Below are 20151 nucleotides of genomic sequence, written 5' to 3'. Positions count from 1 at the left end.
TTTTTTAATGTGGCCAGCAATTTGACAAAGGCACTTAAATCCCTGTAGACACTCTACTGTAGGTTGCAGGGTTATGCATGGTACAATTATCACATGAATGAATGAATAAAAAGGTTTGTAGGGCAACTGAGGATGCACTGCCTGCTTAATGGATGCGTCACCTTACAGTGTGCCTTTCTGGTGTAGCATGGTAAATTGATTTTTATTAGCTCAGTAGCTGCTTGCTTCCATTACACTAACAGTGTAATTCACGGTTGCAAAAAGAGGCATATATACATAAAGTTTGCAAAACAAGCTGCTACTGTTATTACTGCCTATTCTAAATATCAGATTTAATCTTAAATCCATTTAAATTTGTGTGCCTATCATAATTTGAAGCTGACTTGCATCTGTGAAACTGAAAAAAAGTTTGCCAAAACTGAGAGCAGGGGGCTGAGTTATCCTAATTTTTCTAAGTTAAGACATGTTAAAACTCTCGTATTAGGTAATATTATTAATATGAATAATGGCAAACATTATGCTAACACAAAAAAAGGCTTATTATAGCTTATAAGTTAAGTTCAGCAACTCTGCTTCATGTAATAAGCATAACATATCAATGTTATGTTGGACTGCCAGTCTGTTAGGGTCAAGTTGCCCACAGCAAGCAAGAGTAATGTACAAAACTAACCTTCTGCAAGACAGTGAACAAAGCAGACCCTTATCAAGAGCAAGAGCTAGATGTCATCAAAAGCTGTAAGTGGATCCCTCTCACTGAGAGCATGTTCATTGTTACAGTAAATTGATGAGACATCAGCAAGTGCCAGCATGGGGTGTTGAGGAGAGACTTTCATCTCAGCTACAGCATACTTTAACCAGAGCATCTAATCAAATAAAGGAAGCTTCCTGCTACAGTCACTCTGCATGCCATCAGAAAAAGCAGCAAATGTAGTGTAGATAAGAAACTGAGAGGCAGTATCTCCACAACATATAGTCATTACTACAAGACTATGAACTATGAACACTCTTTCCCCAAGCGTCCTTATTCCAGATGCTGCAGACCATCTCTAACCATGAAAATTACTCAAGTTGTCAAAGTTTTTTTCTTTAAGAGCTGACAAGAAGGATGCTGGGTAAAGTAGGAAATCTCGACCTAAAATTAGAGGCAGCTTGTGAAAAAAATGAAACCACAAGTATAACAAACAACACAGTGACTACAAGTTTTAACTTCAACTGGCACAAACAACAGAACAAATAAAATCCTCATGTTTGAGTGCTCTAAAGACAAATTCTGTCAAATAAAAAATCTTGAGGCTTAAATGTATGTTTGTATATTTTGAGTGCAATTTTAGGGATTAGCTCAAAAAAAAAAGATCAGAAAGTGTCTTAAACCAGTGGTTCCCAACTGGTGGGTCACAGTCCAAAAGTGGGTCATGGGTCCATTCTGACTGGACCACAAGTGATGGCTTACGAACATGTCACATGTGTAAAAACACTTTATTTTGAAGTGTTGTTTCCTGCTGTAGATTGAATGAATAACAGACAGCAAACTAGCTGAACAACATGGCCAAACGCAAGTAAAACACTTACTATATTACACTGTGTGGACCTTAAACCAATGACTAAGTAGAAATTTGGACCCCGTGACTGGACTGGTTGGGAACTACTGTCATAGTACTGTACTCATGTCTGAGTGTGCATGCATACTCACGTAGGAAATGTTTCTCCAATAAGGCAATTTCCAGGTGACCTTTGACTTCATTGAGTCGGTCTGACTCCGACCTCTGGAAGTCCTGGATGGCCGCAGCCATGGTGGGAGACCCCGAACCTGCCTGTACATGCACACAAACACACACACACATTGATGCATACAGCCCATACACAAGTGTACACACGATAAATCATGCACACACATCCACACCAACATTCACATTCAAAAATGAAAACACAAAAGACAAGGAGGTTTGGTTTTAGAATTATATGACAACAAAAAACATACAAGGGCACACAAGCAGGGAAATCCCGTATGATCTAACATACACATACACACACGCAGATTAGCATGGTGCCATGACTCACGCTAACGTTTCCTGTCCCGGTCTAAGTCCAGCTGGAGCGTGATGGGATGAGGAAGGCGAAAAAGAGGAGAATCCCCCTCCTCTTCTCACTACAGCAACACTGATGACTCACACACCCTTATGACTAAGGGCTTTAACCCTGACAAACATGGCGAACAACAGAACATGTGTGCAGGTGGACCGAGGGAATGATAATGATTGAGAGGTGACGTCTGTTTGAGAGAGGAGAGGAATCGGGGACTCAGTGTGAGGGGGAAAAAAAGGGGTGAGTGGGTGATGGAGGGAGAGGAAAGGATGGAGCGAGAGGAGGGGAGAGACAGCGGTGCTGGTGGATGATGAGCACTGCAGGTTGAGAATCGCTGCTTGCTACAGCAAGGGTCCTTTAAAAGACTCCTGCCACACACACACACACACACACGCGCTGCAGCAGCTTCTCCCTGACAGCACCCAGCATGGTTTGTGTGTGCCTGCATAGACACACTGCAATGTCTTTAGCTGATGTGCTCTGCAAAGACCACGAGAGAATGAGCGAGAGAGATAGCATAAAACTGACACTGACCTGAAAAAATGTGCTTTGGGAGCGAGCCAAAGCTTAACAAGATAAGCGGGACATAGAGACAGAGATGGAGAGAGTGTCCCTGAATAAAGAAGCACTTCAAAGAAAACAAACGAAAGCCTCTTTGAGAAGTGTGTCATGGAAGAGAGAAAGGATGTTGACTGAAGAGAGCAAAACAGAGAGAGAAGGAGGCTGTGAGAATTAAATGGAGGCAGAAGGATAAAAGGAGAGAAAGGAGGCAAAAAGAGGCAGAAAGACAAAGACGCGGAGGACACGCCAGAGATGAAAGGAGCAGGCGACAGGAGTGAAAAGAAGTTTTGCTGCATTACGAGCGCTCGGCTAAAATGCGCTTTGGTTTGGATTTTGTCAGCTGTGTTTTTTCAAATATAAATGGTTTTGTCCAAGGACGATACATGAGCACACCTTCATGTTGATTAATGCAGTCGTCAACTCTCAGTCAGTACCTCCCGGTTATCAAAAGTGGGTCAAGCCCTGACGTCACCCTGGACGATTATCGGCTGATTAATTATTGTGTTCCTCCTCTCCCTCTTTCGTGTCCTTCTGATGTGAGCATAGAAATCTCACTGTCCTGCTGTAAAACTCCATTATCTTTTCCATGACTTACATGTTCTAAACATTTTATCACTGAATTCTGAAAGCATCAGAGTTGTGATATTCACATAGCAGCTGCACTTTTGCTTCACACCCACTCTCAGCCTCTTATCATGTCAGTTCTGTTCAAGGTAGACATAAGGTCACTGAGCAGAACTTATTCGAAATGTAAAACTAATCTTCTCAGTCTGGTGTGGATTCGAGGTGAACAGATGTTGCCAACACACATTTTCTGCATTGTATTGTGAACCTAAATTGCAAATAGACCACAATCAACAACTCTGGCTTTCCGCTTTCTCGATGCTGCTAAATAACAACCACTGTTATCTGCCATCTTCGGGGTGCCAGCGGAGCCCATCCTCTTCATCTTAAATGAGAATCACATGATTGCTTTCACAACAATCCTAGCCAGGCAAAGATTACTCCCAACCTGGAAATCACCTACTCCCTCCACCATTCTCTGCCTGGCTGAAAGAAATGATGTTGTATTTGCATCTAGAAACGATAAAGTTAAATAAGTGGCAACCCTTTGTCTTCTATTTTAATTATCTGTCATCGAGCTGTCATAGAATTCCTTATCGCAGAGGGAGAAACCCCTATAAACATCCACAAAAGACTGGAAAACGTGTACAAGGATGATGACAGTGACTGCAGCTACATGAAAACATTTTTAAAAAGTTTTTCTTTCTCTCATTTCTAAAACTTTCATCAATTGAATGAAATCCAAAAGAAACAAACAAAACAAACAAGAATAACAGAAGAAAAGACTGACATTTTTCTTAAGTACATTTGACTGCAATAAAATCCTCCATCAACACATACAGAAAAGTGAATGAAAAAGTACTGAAAATGTTTCACCAGTTTGTGTGCGCTCATTCTTGCTTTTTAGTTCTATTTAATTCTGTTATAGAGCTATTATTGTGTCTATTCTCTTGTCTGCTTCGTCCCAGTAAGCTCTTTCCAATGAGTCTAAGACAGCGAAGATCTCAATGTTGTCTGCCACTGCTTTTGTTGCCTCTTGTTTAGACACTTCAACTGTCTGATCGCCTTATCCTCCTCCTCACGCTCCTCACTCATCTGTTGTATTTCTCATCTCATCCTTTTTTCCTCCTCATTCCTCCTCTCTCTCTGCACTCAGTCACGAGAAGGACACTGTCCATGGGTTGCCTCAGCGCATAACTGACACAGAAATGTCTGGATCATCTGCGAGAACGGCTCCAGGGATCTCACACACTTTTTAAATACTCTTTCCTTCGTGTTGTGCTTTTTAAGCCTGCAACTTTCTCATGAGTCCCAATGTGTCTCACAGTAGGAGGGCAAATACAGAAGATGTGATTTCAAGGCCTTGTTCTGCTCATGAGCACACACATATCACAAGAGACCTTTTCTATGTTTGGCAGATTGCTGGTCTAGCAGGCTGGTGGTATGTTTTAATCAGCCATGTCCAATAATTAAAATGAAAGATATTTGGGCTGTCACAGAAAATGTTACACAATAGACACTGACAGACCACATTGTTTCTTTGATAATGCCTCATGATAAACAACAAGTCTGTGTTCAAATTGGCAGTAGGTTGCTAGTTAATGTTTGATCTAAACAGTCATTGACCACAACAAACAGCTCACATAGGTTGCACTGAGTTAAATTATGATGCATTCAACCTCTCACTGTTGATTTTATTCTGATTTTAAACATCATTAAAGGCCCAGAATTTCTAAATCAGAAGATCCATAACAAAAAGTTGGACATTTAAGGCACATCACGCTACATTACCATGCTGTCATCAATTACAGTTTAACTGATAAAATGATATTAAATGAGTCAACAGAGTGAATGTGAATCCTCTGCAAATGGTAAAAAAGGATATTGCAGTTAGACTCTCCTTGACAGACACAAAATCTGAACTGTCTGTTCTACTTTCACTTTTATGTCGAAGAGAAACCATACACCCTCCTCCCTCCCCAACCTGACTTCCTGTTAACCCTGTGATTTCTTGACTTCTTTAAAAATGGTGCACAAGCAAAAATTCTGCAACATTAACAAACTCAAATATTGCCACTTTATAAAAAATGAAACAGCTTAATGAAACACAAACACTTTCTGCTCAGACCAGAGAGCAGCTACAAAAGAACAAAAATCAGAACTAGCACAGCGATTAAGGCAGCAGTCTTCTTGCTAAAGACAACCGCAATCCTCCACAGCAGCATCAGCTGCCTCCAAAGACGCAATTCACAGCTCTTCATAAAACTAGTTAGCAAAAACCCACATCTTATATATTCTGGGATGGATTCAAGTCAAAAGCACAAAAAACTATTTGCTGTTTGACTTACATTTCAATGGGGGGATTACTATTCAGTTCTGCATTTTTTTTTTTTTTTTTGTTTGTTTTTTTTTAATTTTCCTGCCCTAGAGTTTATTGCTGGCCCTTACTATGTAACTAAAAGAGATAAGAGACTTGATTTTAAATCCTGTGGACATGATTACAGGCTCAAGCATTCATGACTCTCCACTGAGTGCACTGACTCTGGCATGGAGCGGCAAATTGAAGAGCTGTTCAGCACTGATGGTTGGTTAAGTGGCTTCTAATCATAATTTTAAATATATGACATTCTAGCTTTGAGAGACTTTTAAATTAAAAATGAAATCCATCTAATCAAAATGTAAATTCATCCAGCTAAAAACATGTATGTAAAGCTATTATTTATATCTTATATAGATACTAGGGCTGGCAAAAGATTAATTTTTAAAATCCTGAATAATGGCAAAATTTCAATAGTTAATAATCACAACTAATTACAATTTTTTAATCACTATTTTTGATTCAATTTGTTTTGTACTACAAAACAGGACTGAAGTCCATATTGACAAAGTAAAGCAACTCCTTCCAAATTGTCTTGATTAGGAATCAAATGACTGCATGGTACATCAAGTGGATATGTCTGTAAAAGGAGGACTCATGAAACGCATTTTCATTCAGATATCTTAAGGTGAGAGGTCAAGGGACCCCTGCAAAATGGCCATGCCGTTTTTCCATCACTAAAATTTAGCAAAACTTTGGGCTATTATGTAGACCCTTTCCTGGTTTCATATGGTACCAGTATCATAGCTCTAGCTTTGAAACTCAGCCCAGTACAGCCTCCTAAAGACAGGATTGTTGACTGGAGATTAACAATTAAATAATAAAAAATAAATAAAATAAACAAAAGTGTTATGTACAGACTTTAATCGCATTCTGATTAACGCTTTAACACTGACAGCCCTAATAGATATATAAATAAACTCACATTTGTCATGTAAATAATGACTATTCATTGTAAAATAATGCCAAAAAAGCTGATGATACTGGGTGGTAAAATCTATTAATATGTTCCTAGCAGGCATTGTTTAGACCTGCATCATATCCTCTTACCTTTCTGTATTTCAAAATGTAATTTAAATGTGCTATAGATAACGACTACGATGAAACAAAGTATGACAGACGCAGTGAGGCAGCCACCTGATCTTGCAGAGAAAGTAAGGAGAGGCCACTGAGGTCGTATGCAGTCGTCTCTGCAATGACTGAACACCATCTGCCCAGTGACATTCTGCCTATTTAGTATGGATGACACAAGCTAGTGTGTCAAAAAGTCTGTGCACGCAGCCCAAGGGCACACACCCTGTCTTCTTTTTAACATATGAGGTAATAAAGGTGAAGTTTAGAGGCAGGTTATGTGATCTGGTCCTGGAGTGAGTCTGGGTGGGCTCCGATGTTCCAGTAGGGCCTATAAGGGCACTACACAGCTTAGATTTCCACCAAGCAGCAGCAGCTTCTAGACACTGAATGCAACAGCATGCTTTGTGGCAGAGCGACTGCATGTCTCCTGTGTGTGGTGTGTGTGTCCCAGCAGGGATGGAAGCTAGCTCTGTCTATTTTGGGGCTATGGAGTGTGACTCATCAGTGCCATGATGTGGGCGATGCCCTCCCAGTGGGATGGTACTAACGCAGCCAAACACCAGTACACATTACAGACATAAAAACACCAGCTCACAGTCAGTTGTGCACACAGAGAGGCACGAGTGCATACATGCAAATGCAAACACATGTTGCACATGCCCACAGAGTACGCTTTCGGGCCCACAGTCAGCTAGATTACTGAATAAATAAATATTGCTCATGATCTAATGATGTAACTGTGCCACTCATTGAACACCCGGCATTATGCACTGCAGCTTTCAATAGGATGCAGAAAACCCAGCAGAATGACTCCCATGCAACAGTCATATCAGCTATCTATTTTGGGAGAAACAAAGAGAAAGTGAAAGAACGACAGAAATCCCTGGGGCCTTCATTCAGGAAATGATACAATCAAGTGACTAATCTTGTGTTTTCAATGTGTGTATCTTCCTATCGGTGCAAGTGAATGATGATGACGACAATACTGCTGTTTTAGTCACCCACAAGGATGAGAGAGCTGCAGATTTCATGAAATATGAACAGGATCTCACGTGGGAGGAAGAAATATCAAAACATGATGTAGATTTTTTAGTCAAGGATAACTTCTCAACACTTCCTCTTCATCCTGTCCATCTCCTCCCCTCAAGACATCTCCGAGTCTAATCCTCTGTGGCTCAACTCCTGTCAACTGGCCTCCTTTATCACCTTCTCCACTTTAATCTTTTCTCTCCTTCCATTTTTCATTCCCTTCCTGTGATCCAATATCTGCTCATCTCACTGCTACATTCACAGTTTTTGCTCTTGTCTGCTGTTGATTGTCATCTCTATTCCATGTCCGCCATCAGAACATATGTACCATGACAACACAGCCCTCCATCATCCTTCCTTTCTCTCCAGAGTGACCAAAAACAAAACTTGGACTAAACAAAACAACAAAGTGACGTTTTCATCCATTATCATGTATTAAGCTAGCTAAAACAACATCAGAAAGGTGAAACTGCAGCTACTGCATATCTCCCACCCTCTGTCTGTTTTTTGTTTTATTCTGAAAATGATGTTAGAGTCATGCTGAGGTCAGAATGTCCTTTTCAGATGGAATAATTCATGAGAATACATTAACACCATATGTGTTCGTCCTAGCCCGTCAAGGCTAAATGTGTATACAGTATAGACATAAACAAGATAACCATCTACTCAGTACTAATATTTAAAACATAATATTTAAAAAGGTTGAAAAATCAAAAGAAAGCACATGACATAAAACAATTCACTTTCTGCTTCCTCCATGAAATGTGATCAGCTGCAAATGTGGCCATGAGTCAAAAGTCCAGGCTAAACACTCACACATTCACACATGTATGCGCACGGTGAGCACTCACAGGGTCTCGCAGGATCTCCTCTGTGTCTCGCACAGCTGTCCTGGGCTTCAGCTGCATGTCGTCGCTACATTCGTTGTCGGAGGCGGGCGGCGACTCAGCCAAATCCGGGAAGTCGTCTCTCGTCCTGGGGCCTCGGAAGCGGATCTTGTCCAGGCGCTTTAGCATGGTCAACACCGCGCACCTGGGCTTTACCTTAACATGGCGGACGGCAACCCTGTGGGGACACAAAACACAGGAGCCATTGTTGGTACGACTGTGTGATGAACTGCTCCCATTTTTCCTTTTATTCTGACCATATTAAAACCTAACATACACAAATCACTTCAGTGATAACCCTTTACTTTGCCACAAACTAGACTTACACATTTGCTCAAGGTGATAAAATGAGGACGTTACAATTAAAGCACGGCAATTACACCAAGTAATGTAATAAATAAATATTCAGTTCAATTCAACTGATGTGGTACATAAAATCCGAAAGTATGATTTCAGTAAAATTTTGTGTTTAGGATTGGGCAGGGTTTATAACTCAGGATCCTTGTGACTTTAGGGTAGAAGCACTAAATGCTTGAGCAGAAGCTGGATCTAAATAATAAATCTAAATCTGAATCAGAATACACTTAACTGCCATGTAGGTTTTCACATACAAGGAATTTGCTGTATATTGGTGCATGACATAAACATAGTAAGAGAAAATAAATTTAAAAAACCTAAAGCAGACATTAGGGGACATAAATACAGGACAGAATAAAGTCATAATAAAAATATATTTAAAAAATACAATAAAAATGGCAATAATATATCTATATTAAAATGAAGAGCAGTGAAGTCGTAGAAATGTGTAAAAAAATTCACGTTCGGAAGATAAAATGAATATGCAATATACAGACAGAGTCCACAATACAGAGGTATATTCCCAATACGGATCCAGCTGATGGGTAAATTTACAATTTCTCCTCAGGGGAACATGAATGTCTGTACAACCTTTGATTGCCATCTATCCACTCGTGGTTGAGTATTTAGGTCTTAACCAAAGACTGTTTCTCAGTATCAGCACTTCTTATTTCCACCTCTATAAATTCTCACTTTTAGGCACTAATTTCAACAAAACAAACTTTGACGTTTACTGGAATGACACCTATTATTTTATCTAAGCAGGTGGCTTATCTTTTGGCATTTTATTTTGGGAAAGCATCTCAAAGCTTGCACTGTGAGCTCTGTAAACTCCCTATTCACACCAGTCTTAAATTGTCTGACATCTACACCCATTTTAATTCCCCTTTCTAGCCTTAGAAAACGTTCCCCAAGGTAACATATGACATAACAAACAGCAACCTCACACCTCTTATTAAAGCTCTAACCTTGGCAGTGTTTGCGTTTTTGCTCTCCTCTTCTGCCTACAAAGGAAGATGGAACCGGTAACCCTGTTAGAGCCATGACAACCACATCCTTTCACTCCTCTGCCAAACAGTCGACAGCAGCAGATCTGCCAACCTCATTTATTGATTTCATTTCCATAGCGGAAGCAGTGGCAGTGGTCATAAGAGGCTGTGAAAGGCTTAATGCTGGTGTTTTGGTATCAGGCGCTGAGTTGTAATGATGACAGATAGGAGTGAGCTGTTTGTGTCACCATAGACAGAGTCACAGGAGTCATGATATTGCAGCATTTGCTCTGCATTCAGCTGCATGATACTGCAGTCAAAATAATCCCACTGATAGGAACAAAATACAGACAGGATTTATGACCTCATTAATGCTCACCGACAGTAAACCAATATAAGCCCACTACAGTACAAATTTGCTATAGATCATAATAAGCATCAAAGTGGGAGCCACTTTTAATGACAACAGGTGCTTAAGTGTTGCTGGCAATGCATCTGCAAACACACACTGATCCCCTAACTGAAACTAATTCCAAAATGTCCTCTTGGCCTATTAAACTCTGGCCGCACCTTGACTTTCTAGCCACCAACTCCAATAGGTCCTTTTTTGAATGAGAAATTCTGACTGAACGAGACAACGGTGAGATTCCTGTTGTACTAGTTGAAGAGGAGGTTATTTATTCTCATTGAGGAGACATGATCGAATGCAATATGTCTTCAAATTGTCACAACAATCCGTCATCCTGTCCGGTAGCTGAGCACGGAGCAACAGAAAGTATCGTCAACATGATGGATGTGATGATTTTTGACTGCTGTGATTTGTCATTTGGGAAGGGATCAAGTGTAGCCCTTCTTGATGTAATCCTCAGAGATTACTTTATCTGTTTGACTGGATGGATATCTGTCACACTACAAAGATAGTTATCTGACCGATAAGCTGTCAAACAGTTGGGTTTTTTTTGTGAATAACCGGATAACTGATGAGACGACCTGCTTGTTGCCACTAGGGTGATCCTCTCTGTTCCTAGAAACTTAGAAGACTGTTTACTTGCAACCAGCCTGGCTTTCTCAGTGACTACCAATTCATCTAGGTGTTTAGGCTGCATGAGAGAATGAAAACAAAGTTATAGATTACCAATTTAACATTTTTATATTTGTAAATATAAAAAAGGGTACATTCAAAATCCTTTTTTGGATCAACCATCACTTCTCGGTCACTCTTCGGGAACACTGTTCCTCTTCACCATCATGAAGGACACTCTTAGTTTGCCTCTTTACTTCCTGTTAAGGCCCTGACACACCAAACCAATATCAAAGAACAGGCTGCAACGAAGGCCAACTGTTGCTTCACCTTTGTCTCAGCCAAAGAGGTGCACTGAGCTCACCCTTAAGACTACAGTCAAAGGTTAACTAGCATGCAAGTTCTACGCCTGGGTGAGAGGAAAGTACTCTCTATACCAGAAGGCAGCGGCAGTCTGTATTCACCATTAATAAACAGAAAACTAGACAAAGACAGTACATAAAAAGAAAAGACAGTAAATAAACTAAAATTGTCTATTTTAATTAATATGATTTGTAATGTTGTTTTTATTTTGTGCAAAACCGCTATAAAGTGTTAAAAACTAAGTTGCACTTAGAGGCGGACTCCAGCTCATTGAGTTCCATGTAGGCGGAGTCAGTACAGTTCTATTTCAACACGCAGCCAAGGGCTTTTTTTTCATGCATGAACAATAACACAAACAAATATGAGCAGCTTAGTGGCTGAAAAAATAATTTCACATCATAAAACAAACATAAACTTGTCTTGATCACATGCCCTCTTAATCCTAATCACAGTCATTTCTTTTACCAATGGGCTGCACAATCTCCAATGTCAATTTCACATGCTCAATAAACCAAAATAAAGCCGGCAACGGCTGACAATTGCAATGCAAAAACTAGGAAAAAAACCTGCGTAGGAGTAGCTCACCACCAGCCCGACATTGACGTGTCTCACAGAGTCAGGAGACTTTGTAACTATGATTTACTACAGTTGGTAATGTGTCTGAACCTGTATTTATGGATTGTTTAACTGCACACATTAGATTGAGCCACAAATATCACAACCAGAAAATATAAAGAGTTGATCTCAGGACATTAGGCTGCTAAACTATTTTTTATTATCCTTGATTCTTAGACTGTGCATTTACAGCGGAATATCAATAAATGCAGACACAAATAAGAATTTTGTGGGTTAAAACACATATAGGCTAATATTTGACATTCTGTTTTGCCACGTGGGAGGACATCAATAATGAACAAAATAAAGAAATAAAGAAATAAAGAAAAGCACTGGCAGGAACTGTTCGTTCTTATTATTTACTGGACAGAGTTTCGTATCTCTGTAGGAGGGGAGACGTGACAGAAAGGCGCAAATACAGATATTTTTTTTTACCTCACGTAGACAATCCACCCACATGGGCACATACAAGTGGAAATTACAGAGGTGACTGATGGGTTGACCTTTCCTCCATGAGGGGTGAGTGGAAACATGGTGAGTGGCAGTTTGATAAACACTTCCCTCCTCTTCTCAAGACACCTGTCACAATGAAATCTGTTCTCACGATAACCACCTGAACCACCCTGCTCTGTGCTACAGCTCTGTGAGCAACTGGTCACCTCAACCACCTACACTACCTAACATAAAACAAAGCCAGAACAATAGTGACTAATGAATGCATCAGATGCAATTTATGAATTTAAAAAACACCCAATAAATTGAGTGTGCCAGAGAAAAAAGCAATAAACAAATCACACTCCATTCAGTCTGTAGGTAAGTGTTAACATTATGAAACACAGCCCTAATTTCTATAAACTAAGCTTTAATTTAAAAGCACATTACTTGATCCCATGCTATTACTCATTTCTTTTCACTGCAGTGTTCTTCGGGCTACTTTTTCTTTATTTATTTCCTTTTTGAAGGATTTCTTCCTCCAGCCCAGAGGCAGTTTTTACCACAACATCATCTTAAATAGAAGGCTGGAAAGATGAAAAGAGAGGACAGGAGGAGGAGGAGGAGGAGTAAGGGGCTTTAGCTCAAGGTCTGATCACTATGCGAATGTTACTGTGGGAACACACACAAACGAGCCTAACAATATATTTGCTCGGTTATGTATAACACAAAGACACCTCCATCCATCTTTACCTAATCATAAGTCATTGCTAACACAAGAGCTGGGGGAGAGGCTGGTGCAATGACAGCCAGGCAAGATATATACACACAAATGCACATTAGACAAAATGACACAAAAGCAACACACACACTGATGTGTTTGTTTATTACTGCATACATTAGTTAGGGGTGAGTGGCTTAACAAGCCCGGTGTGTGTTCACTCAACAAGCTTCAATGTACTGTTTTGTGTGTGCATGTGCCTGTGTGCGTGTGTGTGTATGCTTACGTCTGTCTGAGTAATCCTCTGCTAATAACCCGTAGTAGCTTGAGGTTACTCTTGGTCACACAGGTCACACTGACTGTAACAGCCAATCACAGCCATTCACTGATATCAGGCTGTAAGAGACAGACTAATGCCATCTGCCCTACATCAGCATTTCTCTGTTTTATAATAGAAGGAAAATCATGTGCAGAATCTTTAAATACTGCAGTGACAGTTTCTGCTCGAGCCAAAATGATTAGTTAATTGACAAATGTTCAATCAGCAACTATTAATAATCACTTTGTAATTTTTTTTTACTTTTTATTTTGTTGTAAAAAAATTAAAGTGATATATATTATGTTAAGTCTTTTATATTATGTTATTTATCACTGTAAATTTACTCTATTTTGGTTTTGAACTGTTGGTCATCCTTAGTTTTACAAATAAAAACTAGGAATATCTAATGGTTAACTGTTTATTGGTTAACTGCCAAGAGTATTTTTGACCAGTTATGCATGTTGGTCTATTGGTTAATTTTGCTATAATTCAGTTTAATGCACTACATGCAAACTGGGTCTAGTGGCTGCTAGTTAGTGACACCGCTCATTCAGCCATTACTGCTAGTAACACCAGCCTAACCCAGCAGCATCATTGTAAATATGTTGCGTCAACACTCCAGACTCCCCCCAGCTCACCCCAGTGAGTCCTTTTTGAGCTGCAAACCCCCTTCAGCATTGTTAAGTATGTTAGCACTGTTAGCACCATTAGCTGTGTCAGTACAGCACTGAGTCAATAGAGCACTTGACTAAAACGAAAGGTCTCTTGTACTTTACGTAATTTTGCTTCTTTTTTTTCTTAAAAATGACCAGTTAGTTATTGATTGATGGGTGCTGAGCTACAACATAATTAACCAAAACTGACTTCTGTAAAACACCATAAAGAAATGCCACTAAAGAAAGATGCATTTAAAAAACAGTCCATTATTGGTGAATAATATTCAAGACACAAGATGTAAAGTAATTTTGTTAAAATGAATTCTAAACAATATAGGTTAATGCATGTGATCACAGTAGGGCTGTAATAAAAGAGTTTCTTTTAATCTATTCATCCAGCAGTTACTCTCTTGAATAATTAATTAATTAATACTTTCATTATATCAGCAAATAGCTCCATCACATGTTCCAAAAGAGGACAGTTGTTGATTCTTTTTTTTACCATAATTTTATCGATTAACTGGCTATTTTTGCTCTCTAGCATCTTGTAAAGTGATTATCTTTCTAGCTGAGCAGCTCTACAGTATGTATTCACCACGCTACAGTGATCACAAGCCAAGATTGCAAGTACAGCATGCAATCTTTTCCGATATACAGCACATCCTTGTTGATTGAAACCATAATATTGCATTTTTTATGAGTGCTATTACAGGCATCACATTATTTTTTTCTTAGTGTCAGGGCATGGCTATTTCCATCTGAGTATCAATTGTTGGGCTAATAATGTAAACTGGATGGTAGTGTAATAAACCTTAATGCTCTGCGCTAAACACAAACACACTCATCTTACTCCAATAACCGTCCAGGTGAATGGCCTTACTATCACCCCTGGCTACCTCCACTGATAAGAGGACACTGGCATGGTATAGCCACATGAGACGCAAGTATCTCTTTCTACAATTACGTCCTATATAGGTGCTGCCTATCAGCCATGCATGAAAGGGAGGGGGGCAATGGAAACAACCACATACTGTTGAGTACAATACAGGCTAGAGCACTTGCACAAGTAGGCCACTTTCTGTATTTTCTGGGACATTAGGCAGTCAGGTTTTGTTTTCAAATAACAGAAAGTTTGACAATAAGCGCTTGTTAGCTGCAAATGCCACAGTGTAGTGTTTCCGCTTTGGTGACTGATGCAGGCCTCGTTTCCTTTTGCAAGTGCTCTGACTCGAATGTGCTGCATAAAACCATGTAAGGCCATCCTGTCAGCATCTCCCCTGGTGCTTGGTTTCTGTAGAAACAAAGATCAGTGCAGCAGGGCCTCACCTGTAGAGCTTATCTAAACTTCTACAAGTTTCATAAGACACTGTGAGAGAGAAAGAGAATTTAACATGGCTTTTAGACATCTCATTCACCACACTTGACCAGAATGTTTCAAGGAGTAGCCTTAACTTTTGTTTAGCTCACTCCAGGGTACCCACAAATATTTAACAATAAATATTCAAAACATGTTTTTAAAAATTGCCCCCTTTTTGGTATTCCCACATTTAATTGTGCCGACCTGCCGTTATTAAAAAATCTGCCACCACATTGATTTTTTTATTTTTGGAGCTGGACCGTTCATTAGGAGCACTGTTGAAACATATATTCTTACAGGCCAAAGTAGCTGGTGGATGAAAAAAAAACTACAAGCCAAACTTATTTATGCAGCCGCCAAAATAATTAATTGTCTTTTTGTTTAACATATACAGTTGTTTCAGTACATATAATAGAGATTATAAAGTATTGTGTCAAAAACAAACTTAAAGAAGACGCAAGAGCAAAATCTGTGACAAAGAGTTTGCTGACCCCCAAAAATATCGAAAACAATATTTGCAAAACTTTCTGTTAATTGAAAACCATTTCAAGGCCTGAAAAACAGCTTCTTTTTTTTAATGTTAGAACTTTTCCAGTAATTTCTTGATCATGGGCATCCTTTCACTTTACTGCATAGTGAAAAGACAGGCAACAGATGGTCAGAGGGAAAAAACAACATGCTACTGCCATGCTGAATAATAACTGTCAGTAATGAAACACAGTCCGCTGCAAGATGCATTTCTAACTGAGATGACAAAAAATAATATTTTCTCACTGGCCTGGGCAGCTATTGTTACATCTCCAACCAAACAGCCCAATAGCAGTACCCACAAAGTATCCACATTCTTTTTAAGTTGAAAAACAAGTTTCAATCTGGATACACAATGTTTTTGTAAATGTTTTTATCAAGTCTCTTATTTTCATTTGATGTAAACCCTGGGGATATGCGAGGAAGGGAGGAGAGTGCAGATATGAGAAACTTTAATTAGACCTATTACATACATTCTGCTCTGTTTGTAGTTGGAGGCTAAACAGGGAGTCTCAGTCGAGTCTCAGTCAACAAATTTGGAGATAAGAACAATAAAAGACATGGTAGGAACAAGGAGAATGCACTAGCTTTTATCTGGCCGACTAATGCAACCCGCTGGGCAATGTGTAGTTGGCTGAACAAGGATAAAAGTCAGTTATGGCATGCATATTTCAAAGCCAACATCATGTCTAGGTTATTTTTTGGCAGTGCAGCTTTTGAATGGTTTGTTTGTGTTTTGACAAATGTCAGGTGCAAGTTGTGTTTGGCATTAATTTAATCATAAAAAATTGATGATTTGTCCCTTTTGTCTTTTTTTGCGTTGTATTTTCGTTCAAAGGCATAACATCATTTTTATGGGCTCTTTTGAAAAATGGCAGAATAAATAGCTACACCTGACCTCATTATTATCTTGTGAAGACAGTAACAACATTTGCCCTTGTGCTGCATTCAAGGATAGATCGAGATGATGAATTTAGAGTCACCTGTGGAACAGGTTTTTAAAGCTCTCATATTATGAGTGTTTTGGGAAGGACATTGTGAATTCAACGGTCTCTTACAATAGTGAACAGTCACACCAGAATTGGCAAGGTGAAATTTACTCTCATGCTGTGACAAACATTAGGCATAAACTACAAGAGACAGCATGAAAACACTTTACTGTGCCCTTGCACGCACTGCCTTCAACATGACATCTCTCCTACTCCACTGCTATTATTTCACCATGCAGTTACATAAACAGGATATAATCAATCAATATTTCTCTAATAAGTTGTCAGACTGTCCTCTCTTTCAAATTACACAGCCAACACATGGGGACAAAGTGCCACCAAATGGTGGGGGTCAGTTCAGGGCAGGAAACAAACGCTTGTCCCCACTTCCCCACAGATAAAAACAGCCATAAACTTATAGAGAACCAACAAATCCACTCTCTATCAAATTATAAGCACTAAAATTCAAAGATGTGGTTGACATCAAATTGTTCAAATCTTCTAAAGAGCAAATTATCAACTGCTCCCTAATAGTATGCAAAAGTTGTTTCAAATAAGGGAAATTTAACATGATTTGAGAGGAATTTGAATGTTCATGAAACAATAAGGAATAACTATAAATATCATTGTATTCCACTTAAATGTTTTATTTATGGAACAGCTGTGAAAATAAAAAGATGTTGAACATTTAACAAATTTACACAAAATAACAACATATTGAGGGGATCTGAGATGGCTGAACAGAGAGGGGAACTGACACTGTCTGGGTACAAGATATGAATGTTTTTTATTCAGTGGCTTTGTTTTTGTATTTTGTTTGTATGTTTTATTCAGGTTTATCTCTTCCTATGTTGTCCTATGATTGGTTTGTTTGCTTTGATCGAGATATGTAGGGCAAATACTGGGGCAGAAAGTGGAAAAAATCATTTTATTTTTTGCTAAAGTTTTAAAAAAGAGGCAGCATTTTTTAAGTATTCTCTTCCACCTACTCATTTTCAGACATTAAATAAATTTCTGCAATAATCCAAAATCCGACGGAAAAATCTCATAGACTTTTTGAGGAGGGACCCAGGGGGAAGTTAAGTTCTGGGTTGGCCTACAGAAAAACATCATCCCTTGGGCACTACATTGCAAAGATGCCAAGAGCGCAGATGTGGCAGATCCAGAAATGCTGACCATTTAAAGTAGACTAGACTTTTTCAGGAGGGGGGAATTACAGAGACAGATGCTAAAAAGCTGCGTTGCAGACTGCAGGTGAATGCATGTATATTCTGACAGACAATATGAAAAAAAAATGTGGTTTTTGTTTGGGTTTTTTTTAATTAAAGCATGGAAACATATTCTTGTAGAATGCCCAAATAAAAGCATGAACTTGAAAATTAGCATAAAATGGGACCTTTAATATGTGACTTTGTCAAAGACATAAAACAACATAAAAGTTTAATGTCTGTCATTGTCTGTGGTAGAAAAAGGTCAAGTTTCAAGTCTGAAAATGTATTTTCATTGCACATGAATGAAATACTAAACAAATGGCTGCCTCAAAGGCAATAAAAATATGAGCACAAAGTAGCAACGCTATGTAATTTTTCAGTAATATTGCCTGTGTGAGGAATGAGCACTCAGAAAACATCGATACAATCCTTTAAAAAGCAGCAAAGGACGTTATTTAAAATCTAACTGGCAACAGACGACCGTTAGATTTTAATGTTCAGGACTCCCTCCAACGGTTTAACGTTAACAAGGCCAAACGGCACGAGTAAATTCAAATGTGTCCGTTAGCCTATATATCCAACAGCCGTTACATCCTTAACGGCTAAATTAAACGGTTTTAAGTTAGCTAGGCCTCGAGTTTAACTGTTTTAATAAACCCCAAAACGGTCGGACATTTTCTCACATCTGTAACATACACTACGTGAGAGTCAAATAATCCGCATTTTGGATGACCCCGACGAAACATTAGGACAAGCGGTTGACATTAAACAATATTTTACCCTGACAATATACATTTGAAGGTTATAAAGAGAAAAAAAACGGGTCTTCTTACCCAGCACGTAAATCGTAGCAAAGTTTCATGAACACTGAGATTGCCTTTAGTCTGCTTTATCCTTCAGTACACCTGCTGCTCAGGACGTCCAAATTAGCGCCAGTCTCACGGCGAAAACTGCTCACTTGGTCCATCCATCCCAACAATATCCGCTTGTTTCTGTCCACCGACTGAATGTCGTCTCCTGCTGTGTGTGGAGCGGTGAGGCAGGGAAACACTGAGGAGGAAAAAAAAAATACCAGTTGCGTCCCCCCCCTCCTCCTGTCTGGAGAGAGCTGCCCTGACCAGCACCGTGTCGGCCCGGGGCTTGCAGATACTAGCTCGCCGTCGTCTCTTGTTGATTTCGCAGAAACGGGCAGGGAGCAGGGCCGAGGAAATTTCGTCAGTGCTTGGTGCCGTTTTCTTAAAGGGGCCGTTATGAGACAGACAGCGGGACGGAAACACATCCGCCTCCTACCACCGCCCTGTGGCTGCACTATCACGCTGAATTATAAAACACGTGGGTAAACAATGAGCACATTATAATGTCACTGAGCATTACTGTAAATCACCCCCGAAGAGAAATAATAATATCACCGCCCTGTTCCGTCAACCTTTTATTGTGGTGCAAGGGGTTTTGCCTTCATCTGCTCTATGCAATGATATGAAAATGCTTGAATGAATAGACTGTAAAAATGCCCCATTAGCAGTGCCGTAATTACCTATTTTACATCGGGGGACCATTTTCAATCCACACCTTCTGCAACCCAACCCTCAAGGGCAAACTCCCTCCAGGATAAATTTTTAGAAACTGAACAGCTAAGACACAATTACAATTCTTTTAAAGATTATTTTTTGGGTTTTTGCCTTTATAGGACAGTTTAAGCGTGAAAGGGGGAGGGATAGGGGATGACATGCAGCAAAATGTTGAGGACGGAATCAAACCTGCGGCGGCCAGGACCCAGCCTCTGCACATGGGGTGCCTGTGTCTACTAACTGAGCTACTGGGCGCACAGTATTTTAAAACAAAAGTTTGGAATCAGGGATGCTCAAAGTTTTGATGACTGACTGCGTTCTACAGCCTCCTGCAGACTGTGAGATTTTTGCAATCTTATAAGTTCAGTGCAAGCTACACTGAGCTACATGGATCTTAGTAAACTTGGGTACAACATCAAGTTTGATGTATGCAGACTGAATGATGATCACT

The 20151-nt window shown here is 39.6% G+C and overlaps 1 protein-coding gene across 5 annotated transcripts in view; it reads right to left on the bottom strand.

Annotated features, from left to right (window-relative positions):
• gramd4a (GRAM domain containing 4a) overlaps positions 1-19383 on the bottom strand; it is a 73191-nt gene extending 53808 nt beyond the window's left edge. For 2 of the 5 annotated variants that reach the window (XM_042511133.2, XM_042511137.2), the window contains exons 1-3: positions 18966-19382; positions 8539-8752; positions 1691-1811 (exon numbers count right to left, since the gene is read on the bottom strand). In XM_042511133.2, the coding sequence (XP_042367067.1) occupies positions 1691-1811; positions 8539-8752; positions 18966-18994 (364 nt within the window). In that variant the 5' untranslated portion in view covers positions 18995-19382. Of the gene's footprint in view, positions 1-1690; positions 1812-2058; positions 3227-8538; positions 8753-18965 lie in introns of those variants that run through there. The other 3 variants (XM_042511135.2, XM_042511136.2, XM_042511138.2) reach the window with 3 other exon arrangements.
• Positions 19384-20151: the final 768 nt, after the last annotated feature.

This window comes from Plectropomus leopardus, chromosome 22 (genome assembly GCF_026936395.1).
Source record: "Plectropomus leopardus strain MGB_pleo_1.0 chromosome 22, ASM2693639v1, whole genome shotgun sequence".
Taxonomy (NCBI): Eukaryota; Metazoa; Chordata; class Actinopteri; order Perciformes; family Serranidae; genus Plectropomus; species Plectropomus leopardus.
Note: the sequence above shows the minus strand (reverse complement) of the source record. Positions and strands in the feature narration are given on the sequence as shown.